At 41.2% G+C, this 10998-nt stretch overlaps 1 protein-coding gene across 1 annotated transcript; it reads right to left on the bottom strand.

Annotated features, from left to right (window-relative positions):
• Window positions 1-1123: 1123 nt before the first annotated feature.
• atp6v1ab (ATPase H+ transporting V1 subunit Ab) lies at window positions 1124-10594 on the bottom strand. The gene is made up of 15 exons (XM_085173488.1): window positions 10450-10594; window positions 7552-7653; window positions 7156-7284; window positions 5688-5902; window positions 5469-5606; window positions 5227-5378; window positions 4978-5140; window positions 4791-4899; window positions 4499-4621; window positions 3400-3514; window positions 3220-3283; window positions 2925-3128; window positions 2697-2791; window positions 2086-2257; window positions 1124-1833 (listed from the first exon to the last, which is right to left on the bottom strand). Exons 2-15 carry the CDS (start codon window positions 7631-7633, stop codon window positions 1741-1743), a joined length of 1854 nt encoding a protein of 617 aa, XP_085029614.1. The 5' UTR covers window positions 7634-7653; window positions 10450-10594; the 3' UTR covers window positions 1124-1740.
• Window positions 10595-10998: the final 404 nt, after the last annotated feature.

The raw sequence follows: 10998 nt of genomic DNA, 5'->3' as shown, positions 1-10998 counted from the left end.
CGGGGAGCATTCCTTAAGGGAGTTGTCATCTCATTGGTGCTGACGCTCATTGGGCTTCACTCAATTACTTAAATCTTCAAAAAGGCCCCTCCCTCCTTTTATTTTAGTAATCCTCCAGATGAAAGGTTGATTTCAATTATAGCCATTTGACTGAGTAGCGCATTGTGATTTTTTTTTTTTAAGTATTTCATTAGGTATACCTGTTTACTGTTCCTCAGCCAATCACAAGGCAGCAGCGTAATATATTTACACATGTAGACATGCCCAGGATGACCTGAGTATCAGAATAGAGAAGCAAGGTTATATACGTGACTGTGAACGTGGCAGTCCTTTTGGTCTGACTATTTCAGAAACTGCTGATTTTCCAGCCCAACTCTCTCTAGTTTACAGAAAATATTCTAAAGAGAGAAAATATCCAAGTAAAAATGTTTTGTTAATGCCAAAGGCAAGAAGAAAATGGCCAGACTGCTTTGAGGTGACAGACAGGTGACCGTAACTTTACAAAACCACTGTTACACTCAAGGTTTGCAGAAGAACATCTCTAAGCACACACATGTGAAACCTTGAAGCAGATGGGTTACAGCAGCAGGAGACCACACATGGTGCAGGTCTTGTCAACTGAGAGCAGGAAACTGAAGCTACAATTTACATTTTCACCAAAATTGGATGATAGAAGACTGAAAAAAAATGTTTCCTTGCTGACCGTGTCCATCCCAGTATGACCAGTGTACCCATCTTCTTACTGCTGCTTCCAGCAGGATAACACACCATGTCTCAAAGCTGAAATCATTACAAACTGTTACCTTGAACTTGACAATGAACTCACTTTTATGCTTTATACTTTTTTGACTTTGAGATACAAATTATTCTACTTATTTAAACTATTTTTATTATGTTGTGTTTAACTTGATATGTAACTGCTAAATTTACATGAGATTAAGACTTTTATATTAGATTACAAGCACTAAGATTCAGCTGTTGTTTATAACCAGTAGTTATACGTAAATCGATCCTGAGGTCAGGAGACTACACAGTATGTGTGATATGTGGGGAAACCAGTTTAACAGCTCCAGCAGTATCATCAGAAACAATGAAGTCAAACAGGCGACGACACCACAATAACTGGTTTTTTTTCTCATGTTTTAATTCTTTGGGAGTAACATGATGAAAGCACTGGACAGCAGAGCGTTGGACTCTTACACATTCACACAGCAAAGTACACAGCACTGCACAGCGTGAAACACAACCATAAAAACAAAAACTAAACAAAAAGAAACAAAGCCTTTACGTCAAAATGCTGGCAATAAATAGACTGATCTCATTAAATTTATATTCAATACTCTTCTGTACAGATGGTCTGTGAATTACAATACATCAACTGAACAATCCTCTTCAGGAAGAGCAACACAACACATAGGATTCATGTAAACAGAGAAAGGAATTACCAAAGTGAAGGGATCCCTGTTTCATACACACATCTAATTCACATACACGCACACATGATCGATGACCATGCAGAGGATCCAGAGTGTGCCGATACGAGGCAACGAGTAATAATGAATACAGTACATCTTTCTCTTTTCCCTCCACATGAAATTTCACATGCACACACTCTCACACGGTGACTCACAGAGGAGCACAATGGAGTACAGATAGTTTGGGGGATACATGGAGATGGAATGTGACTCTGCAGTGGAGGGGTCTGAGATGAAAACTCGAAAGATTGTGACTGGTGGGCGCCTATTCCTCCAAGGTACGGAAGGCGTTCTGCATGTCCTCCACCAGCTGTGCATACTCGGCCTTGATCTTGGCTTCACCCTCCTTAACTGGGTCCTGCACGGAAATAAACAGGAATAAAGTATCAAAGCTCGAAAAGAAAACGATTCGTGTTGGCTTATTTAATCCAACAAGTAGAAACAAGTTTTAAGTTAGCTTTTGACTTCTTGAAATCTTGCTGCTTAAAAACTAACACGGAAGAAAAAACTTCTAAACCAAAAAAAACAACAAAAAAACAAAACAAAAAAAACAGATGAAGGAAGAACAGAAGAAACATACGGTAGCTTTTGCATGTACACCTGAACACACCTTGAATTTCATCGAGCTGATCCTGTAGAGGATTTCTCCCATGTGCTCCCTGATTATGGCCCAGGTGATTTTGTTGTCGCTCTGAGCTGTGGTTTCCACCGCGTGCCGTGCCATGTCATAGAACGCTATCATGTTGGAGAGAATGCCCACTGTCTTGTAGAAAGGACAGAACCTGAGGAGATTGACAGCAAAGAGTCAGGAAAAAAAGGAGCTAACTGTAGATTAGGTCAAGAAATTGGATACTTATGATTTATAAAGAGTAGATCTAGGGCCAGACTTACTGCTTTGCAGCAGCACAACCTGGGTTTTGCCGTTTGTTGGTATTTAGGGACAAGAATATTTAAATCAAGTGTGCAAACTGATTTACTAACGTTTATGACATTCAATTTACAGCTAATATTGTGATACCGCGATTGCAATGATATTTAATGCAGAAAAAAAGCATCTTATTTTTTGGACCTGGACACTATTTTGGCCCCGTTTAGTAAATATGCTGCTATTAATCTAACGAACTCCACACAGAAATTACCGAGCAGTGAATCATCATTTTTTTCAAAATCTGAGCCAGTAACATCAGTTAAGGTTCAAGTCACGTAGGCTATAAATGTTACCTGTCATAAGGAGTGTAACCGTTCTGCTGCAGGAAGTCATCTTTGATCAGTTTGGCCACTTCCAGTGTGATTTTATCCGTTTCTGCCAGTGAAGCCTGTCAGAGATAATGACACCTTTATTTATTCATGTGAAAAGACTTCAATGAATTTCTGAAACATGCCAAAATGGAACCAGTGAACAAATTTTTTTTAGGATCTGTTTCTGGCTTTGTCTCTGTGGTAAATTACCTTTCCGACAAGCTGCACAATCTCTGCCAGGTCCTCTTCCTCCTGCAGAATCTCCTTTGCCTTGGTACGCAAAGGTACAAATTCAGGGAAGTGCTTGTCGTAATATTCATCCAGGGCACGGGTGTATTTGCTGTAGCTGATGAGCCAGTTGACGGATGGGAAGTGCTTCCTCTGAGCCAGCTTCTTATCCAAACCCCAGAACACCTAAGAGGGGAAGAAATGGGGGAAATAATAAAGCACATCTGATTTTATAAAGCTGATCCAGTCAGCGTGGGATCAGAAGGTGATCCTTTACCTGAACAATACCAAGTGTGGCTGAGGTAACAGGATCAGAGAAGTCACCACCAGGGGGCGATACACTGGGGAAAAAAAGCACAAACATTTTCATTAAATTGCTGTATTCAACTTTCTGTTGCCGCTCAAAAAAAGATGTGCAGAGTAATGTCTCCCTCTAGTGATGCAAAGCTGTACTCACGCGCCTACAATACTGACGCTGCCTTCCCTCTCTGGGTTGCCCAGGCACTTCACTCTTCCGGCACGCTCATAAAAGGAGGCGAGTCGGGCACCCAGATACGCAGGATAACCACTGTCTGTGCACAGATGCAGGAAATAGCTTTTTATGCTGTGCCAAGTACCACTCTGCTTTTATTTTACCAAAGACCGAAGCACCAAAGCACACCAGCTCCACTCTAATGAAATTCGAAGCTGTCAGCTGTTTTCATACAGTCACTTTTGCAGTTTTACCTCAAACAACACAAAATGGTTTAATTCATACTTATGGGTCAATATTTGTTCTATCTATATAAAGTCAAATGAAGATAAGAGAATGGCATATATGCTATATGGAGTGCTATTTATATAGTGCACTCATACATACATACATTCATGAGGTACTTTATTCTATAAACGTTAAGTATTCTATCTACCTCACATCGACGGCCAATTTATAACTACTAATTAATTTAGCATGCATGTCTTTATACTCCTGGAGGACGCAGAGAGAACCAATGTAGGTAATGGGAGAACATGTTAACTCTATACAGTAGGGCCCTAGCCAGACTCAAACCAGAATCTTCTTGTTGTGAAGCAACAGTCCTAAACACTGCACCACCGTGCTGCAAAAGTAAACTTACATTTTTAATCGTTGCTGTTTTTCTATCAACCAGAAATACACTGCAGAAGCTTGAGAATGCCTTTTGTTCAACGGGCAGGTTGTTTCAGTTGCTCTGTTGTTTTTATTTAAATGGCTGTGCTTTTAAAAGTGAAAATATGCAGACAGGGTCTATGTATGAAAATAAAGCAAGCGTACTGTTCCTGTTACTCCCATGTATATCTTTAGAAAACCTGATATGATTGTGATGAATCTTTTGAACATTTCTCACAAGCCCCTCCTGCTGTTGCGTAGCTTAGGTGAAAATTGGACTAAATCCACCCTCAAAAGACTCTGACTGTAACCAGCTAAATCTGTGTTACAATAATTAGGAGATCCTTGAATATTTTCTTCCCCATATTAGACCCTAACATTGCGCCCTTAAATTTTAAAAAGCTTTGCTCACATGAGACTTCAAACTTACCAGCAGGCATCTCAGCTAGACGTCCAGAAATCTCCCTGAGAGCCTCAGCCCAACGGGAGGTGGAGTCGGCCATCATGCTCACGTTGTACCCCATGTCTCTGAAGTACTCAGACAGAGTGATTCCTGCCAAAATAAACTGAGTTAGAAGGCACAGCACATGTGAGCCAATTAAAAAGAATCACAGGAGGACAGTGAGTGAGCTATCCCTTAAGAGTGAGTGTTCTTCATTATAAGAGGATCGCACAGTTAGGGTGAGAGATAAAAAGTACTTTAGGGTACTGTTAACAGTCACCTGTGTAGATGGAGGCTTCTCTGGCAGCTACGGGCATGTTGGAGGTGTTGGCCACCAGCGCTGTTCTCTTCATGATGCTCTCCGTCTTTCCATCCACCTCCATCGTCAGCTGTCGCCCAAACAACACTGTCAGTTACCTCTGAACAATAGTTTACTTAGAAAGGGGTGCCAGTACACTGCCACTTACTTCAGGGAAGTCTCTCAATACTTCTGACATCTCATTTCCACGCTCCCCACAGCCTACGTAGATGATGACATCACTGTTGGAGTATTTGGACAGGGACTGGGAGATGACAGTCTTTCCACAGCCAAAGGCTCCTGGGATAGCTGTGGTTCCTCCTTGCACACATCTTCAAACCATGAAGAGAAGAGATTAGGAAAACCTTTCTGAAAAAAAATAAAGGGTAAAAGGTCTGAGGGAGAATTTGAGACTCACGGGAAAAGGGCGTCCAGCACTCTCTGTCCAGTCAGCAGCGGGTGATTGGCGGGCAGCTTCTCTGTGACGGGCCGCACTTGTCTGACAGGCCACACCTGCACCATGGTGAACTTCTCCTTCACGCCTTCAAACTCCAGCTCCATCACCACATCCTGACACAGAAACACGCAACATCAGCACAAATCAACGCCTCACAAGCTGCTCGTAAATTACAACCGCAGCTGTAGGCATGTCAGACTCACAGTGATATCATAGGTTCCAGGCGGAGCCACGTAGGTCACGGTGCCTCTGTTTTTAGGAGGCAACATGATCTTGTGCTTAATGAGGGAGTTCTCGTACACCATACCGTAGATGTCGCCGCCTGTGATGTGACTGCCAACCTAATAGAGTGAAAAGAGATGTACAGTAAATCTAATTCACCCGACATCTCAGACTTTTCAAGAAGTTCTACGAACTCCTACCCGCAGACTCTTGCTGGGAGAAAACTCCCACTTGAGGTCTCGGTTGAGGGCTCCAATATTTACACCTCTGGGAATGTAGATGCTTTGTGTGAGGTCATTAATGTCCTTCAGAGGTCGTTGGATACCATCAAAGATTGAGCCCATGATTCCTGGACCCAGCTCGACTGAAAGAGGTTTCCCCGTGCGGAGCACAGGATCGCCCACAGACACACCAGCTGAATTCAAGCTCAGAAAAATCATCAGGGTTTGGGTGAATTAGTTACCACCTGAGGACTAAGATAACCCCAGTTTGATTATTTTATAAGCAGCAAGGTGTTCAATAGTCTTGAACTCCCCCCCTCATTTCTTTATATTTTAGCTGGTAAGTGGGAAATGGACACAGAGATTTGAAACATTTTCAAACATGCAGGGAAAAACAGTATTTGGCAAAACTACAACCTCGAAAGTCAATATTTGGCATGACCGCCTTTCTTCTTCAACACAGCCTGAACTCTCTTAGCCAAAAATCTGTTTTAACTACAGACATGACTTTAAGATACTGTTCATCTGCTGTAAACAGATTTTAGGTGTTTTTGTCCTCCATTTGTCAAGTTTCCTCCAATTTCTTAAGGACACACTGCATGCCCTGCTGTGGTTTTTTGTGTTTTTGTGACAGGCTTCTAGTAACAAAGTTTCTAAGCTGTCTGTCATGTATAAACAAAAAAAACCAAAACCGGTTTGTCCCTCAAGTTACGTGCCTTTTTTTTAAGCTTGAATGAGTCAACAAACAAAAATACATTCCTTTGAAAATAGTCAGTTACAAGGACTAGATTGAAGAGTCCTTGTCCTTTGAAAGACCTTCGGAAAACACGGAGAACTCAAGGCTTGCTCAAGACTGCTTTAAAAAATACAAAATCATTTTGGTTTCTACACAGAAATGGAATGTCTGTTATATCCAGTTTCACACGCTCACATTAGGAATTTAGGGCTGTGACTTAATCCATCCAGTTACATAAAAGATTATTTTTTATAGTAAAGGGTACAGTAGCTTTTTCCAAATTGATTGACTATGTCATTAAATACGTTCAGTGATGACGGTCAGTGATGACCCCAAAACAATCTGGGTAAAAGACACAGGATGCCTTTGAAACGCTCGAGCATCATTATCCTTACCACCAGTTAGGAGTGGAAGTATACTGACAATTAGATAGTAAATACAGCAGTAACTTAGTTACACTGATGTTATTAATACTGTCCTAAACAATGTCACCTGCAGCTCTATCAAAACTGGTGCAAGAAGCATAACAAATGGTGCACCCACTTTAGTGAATGTACCACAAATCCAGGGTGGAAGAAAGAGACTGAGTAGCATGAAATGGAGAAATCCTGCAACCAAACCCTATCTGACTGTTTATATGGACATCTTCTTCTTGTTTCAGGATCAACTTTTATAATATCCCATAACAGCAGCGTAATAAAATAAGGATACATGTCTCTTCATAGACCTGGATGGTGGCCATGTCTCCCTCCAGCCTGATAATCTCTCCCACCAGCTCACTGTGGCCGACACGGACCAGCTCATACATGGCTGCTCCTGCCATGGCTGTCGCTGTCACCACTAGAAGCACAGATGAGATGTAACCATAAGAGTGGTTGCTTTTTGTTTGACTGAAATGAATTTCGCTGTTTGTTGTAAAAGCAAAGTTGTTGTGCTTTTGTAGGATAAAATAGTGCTCACAAAACCTTATTATTGTGACCGAGACTGAGAAATACAGACGTGGTTAAATGTGTTTGTGTCATTACACCTACTCAGTTTTTTCTGGAAAGTGGTAATAATCTGTTAAATATGAAGGAGGAGTTTCATAAGGAGTATGTGGTGACCGACCTGGTCCAGAGACTCCGTGAACGTATCCAAACTGGCTCTCCCTCTCCTCATCCCTGATCTTGGGCAGCTTGGACATGTCCATCTTCACGTTTATTAGTCAGACTGGAAGAAAAGAAACATAAGCAGCTGTTACTGACAACAACTTCCCTTTTTGTGACAAATTTAAAATGACAAATTAGTTCATTTTCAGCATAAAGCCCCTATGAGAGTTCAATTCAATTTACTTATATAGCACCAAATCACAACAACAGTTGCCTCAAGGCAATTTATACTGTAACCTAAAGACTCTGCAATAATAAAGAGAAACCCCCAACAATCCTATGACCCCCTATGAGCAAGCACTTTGGCAACAGTGGGAAGGAAAAACTCCCTTTTAACAGGAAGAAACCTCCAGCAGAACCAGCCTCAGGGAGAGCACCACCGTTACCATCTGAGGATAAAGATAATCCGCGTTTGATTATTTTTATAAGTATCAATTTGAAACTTCTCATTTGCAAGTTATTGCATTCACAAACTTAGGTGCCCATGGTGCCCGCCCAGCAGCAAGTAAATGGGAATTCAGCTGGGAAGTATTTTTGCAGGCCAGTCAAACTTTTATTTAACCACGTAAAAAGAAACGTTCATGTTTAGAGTGGCTGGATGGGTAAAACAAAACCTTATGAGGAAATAGGAGAGGTAAAAAAAATACTGAAAGTTAAAAGAACACCAGCACACATCTGAAAACATTTCAACGTAATTACTAGTGAAACGGTGACCCCCGGTGGTGAAGGTTCAAAAGCGGTAATTACAAAAGCCACCTTTAATGTGCTGATTCAAAAACTCACAGCAGCTCACAAAAAATTGTTTTGTTTTTCTTATAACACATACACATTCCGTGTATTCAAATGAATTTGGACTACCTCTGTGATGAACTGGCAACTTGTATAGGCTGAGTGGGTAAGCAAATGGATATATGAATTTGGACTTTTGACCAGAATTGGACAAATTTATATTCTCATTATGAGTTCATTTAAATGTTTTCCTGGCATTATGCTGACTACTCTATATTGTCTCCCCCTGTAATAACCATGGAAACCTTGAAGAATGCACAGCATCACTGCTCAGGGCTCCTTGTCTTGCTGCAGTCTCAGCTTCAGAGGCAGAAGCAGGCCACCTCACCAGCCAGTCCACTGGCCTACTACAGTCAGTCAGTGTGGCACATCCGGCTAACATTAGTGGGGGATCCCACTGCATCCTCTTTTTTTTTTTTTTTTTTTTCATATGAAGAATAGGGTGCATCTTTCCCACATCAGGCTGTTCCTTTTTCTGCTATATTTATACCTCACAACTCAGCCACATGCAGCTGTAACACAAGCACAAGCTGCCATGAGTCGTGACACAGACCCATCCTCACAAAGCGCTGCCTGCAGATGCTCTGCACACATTCAAGATCAGCTTTATCTGCTAGATAATATATTCATTACTTGCAGTTACATCAAGTAAATATGCCTATACTGTGGATTTCTTTTTCTGCCCCCCTTTTCTTTCCATCTTTCTACATCTATGTCCTTTATTGCCCTTCCTACTGATGCAAGGATCTTCCTGCTCACGCTAGGCTGCTTGGCCATCTGTGCTGGAATAAAGCAGCTCCACCTATTGATTAAAGCAAGAACTGCAAGAGAGATATACATAGGAAGGCTTCACTGCTCAAAAACACCAGACTAAATTTACTGGTTTTAACTGGATAGTACTGGTATTATCCAGGGAGCTCACCTGGAAAACCTGTTAGTGTACCAGAGGCAAGTCTCTTCCCATTTGATTAATAACATCACAATAAATAACAAAATAATTACACATAAAACATCAAATATGTCTTCTTTTAAAGCAGCACAATAATATTTATTGGAATAATTAACTTTTGTATGTAATAAACCCACAGAGTAGCACTTTTTCATAACTTCCAGATACAACAGCTATGGAAAAAAGTATTCTACATGACAGTAAGTCATATGATCCTGGCACATGACTGGCTGCCCTCAATCTATGAGTCTCTTTAAGGAAGTGGAAAACCAGCATGGTGAAAAACTGGGAAGTCAAAATCATAACTGTCTATGTGGAAACTCTGGAGATTTTCTCCCACCCGACTGCAGTACTTCACATATTAAAGACAATTTACCACAGCATTAATATACTAATGTGGGCAACAATTGACGGCAAAAAGGGGGGAAAGTCTCCTGTTGGGACCAAATGTTACACCGATAAAACAGCTTATCAGACAGCAATTGAGGAGTCTGTAGTGAGTTTAACCCGAGTGTCCCTTCTGACTAAAAGGGTAACCTGTATGAGATGGTGTCTGGGTAAAAACAGGCTCAGTAATGTTACATGTAAGTGAGGTGATTCTGCAAAGCATCCTGACATGCAGATGTTAAATGAAAGCCCCATGGACGCAGGTAAAGTGAGCTCAAATACATAATACCGATTGACAGTCATGTTGGTAATAGTAAAGATTTAATGACATAAGAATGACCCGGTAGCCTGTTTATGACCTATGATATGTAGAAATATGTGCATTCGCTTTGAATGAGTGCACAATATTCGGAACTATAAACTAGCCAGTTGTTTAGCCACAACAGGAAGAGTCTGAAATCCGAATAATAAAGCCGGAAAAAATTATGTTTGTAATTTCCACTCGGGCACATTTTGTCCTTACGTTAACAACAAGGTTAGCTAGCTGTGTGTGTGATTAGGTGTTGTGAAAATGATAGCAAGACTGGTTTGTCGGCCTGGGTGGAAAAAATGCTGTCTCTACTATTCTGGTGCATAGGGATTGCTAAACGGTTTCACTGTACACACGCATCCAAATATACTTCGTAATATTAAAACGGCGTTAAACGTTAAAAGGAAAAACGGGATATTTACCGTGTGGCTGTGAAGTGTCCGTTTACTGTCTTGGTTCGAGAGAGGAACGCTGGCTGCTGCGGAGCGTGACAGCGAGCAGAGATCAGCTGACTTCATTCACTCACCGCTTGCTTTTACTGCGGGCTAGCGGCAACTGGCGCCATTTTGGATCCTCCCCTGGACTACCGGAAAGCTTTCTAACTGGTGGATATTTGTGGTCATTTAACCTCACTTTACATAAAGCACGACTCCGAGCTCATAGCTTCTCATATTGTTGCTGTAAACCCTTGTGTTAAATTATGTTTTCACCTTTGTGGTAAATTGGTTTTATGGGAGACTACGTAAACTTTTAAGTACACCTTTTGTGAGCTAGCGTAAACCCACAGTAATGTAAGTTCTGTTGGTAGGCAACATAGGCAATAAACAACCTATCTATATGCTACATTACATAGATCATAATGAGCCACGGCAGCTTATCTCTCATGTTGTTTGATATCTTTTCAGCAACGGTTGAGCCAAAATGGAGGTGCTTTCACAATTCCCGGTGTATCTTTCAGGTGGTTTAGGAGT

Source organism: Neolamprologus multifasciatus, chromosome 9 (assembly GCF_963576455.1).
Source record: "Neolamprologus multifasciatus chromosome 9, fNeoMul1.2, whole genome shotgun sequence".
Classification (NCBI taxonomy): Eukaryota; Metazoa; Chordata; class Actinopteri; order Cichliformes; family Cichlidae; genus Neolamprologus; species Neolamprologus multifasciatus.
The sequence above is the reverse complement of the archived record's forward strand: the minus strand, read 5'-3'. Positions and strand labels throughout refer to the sequence as shown.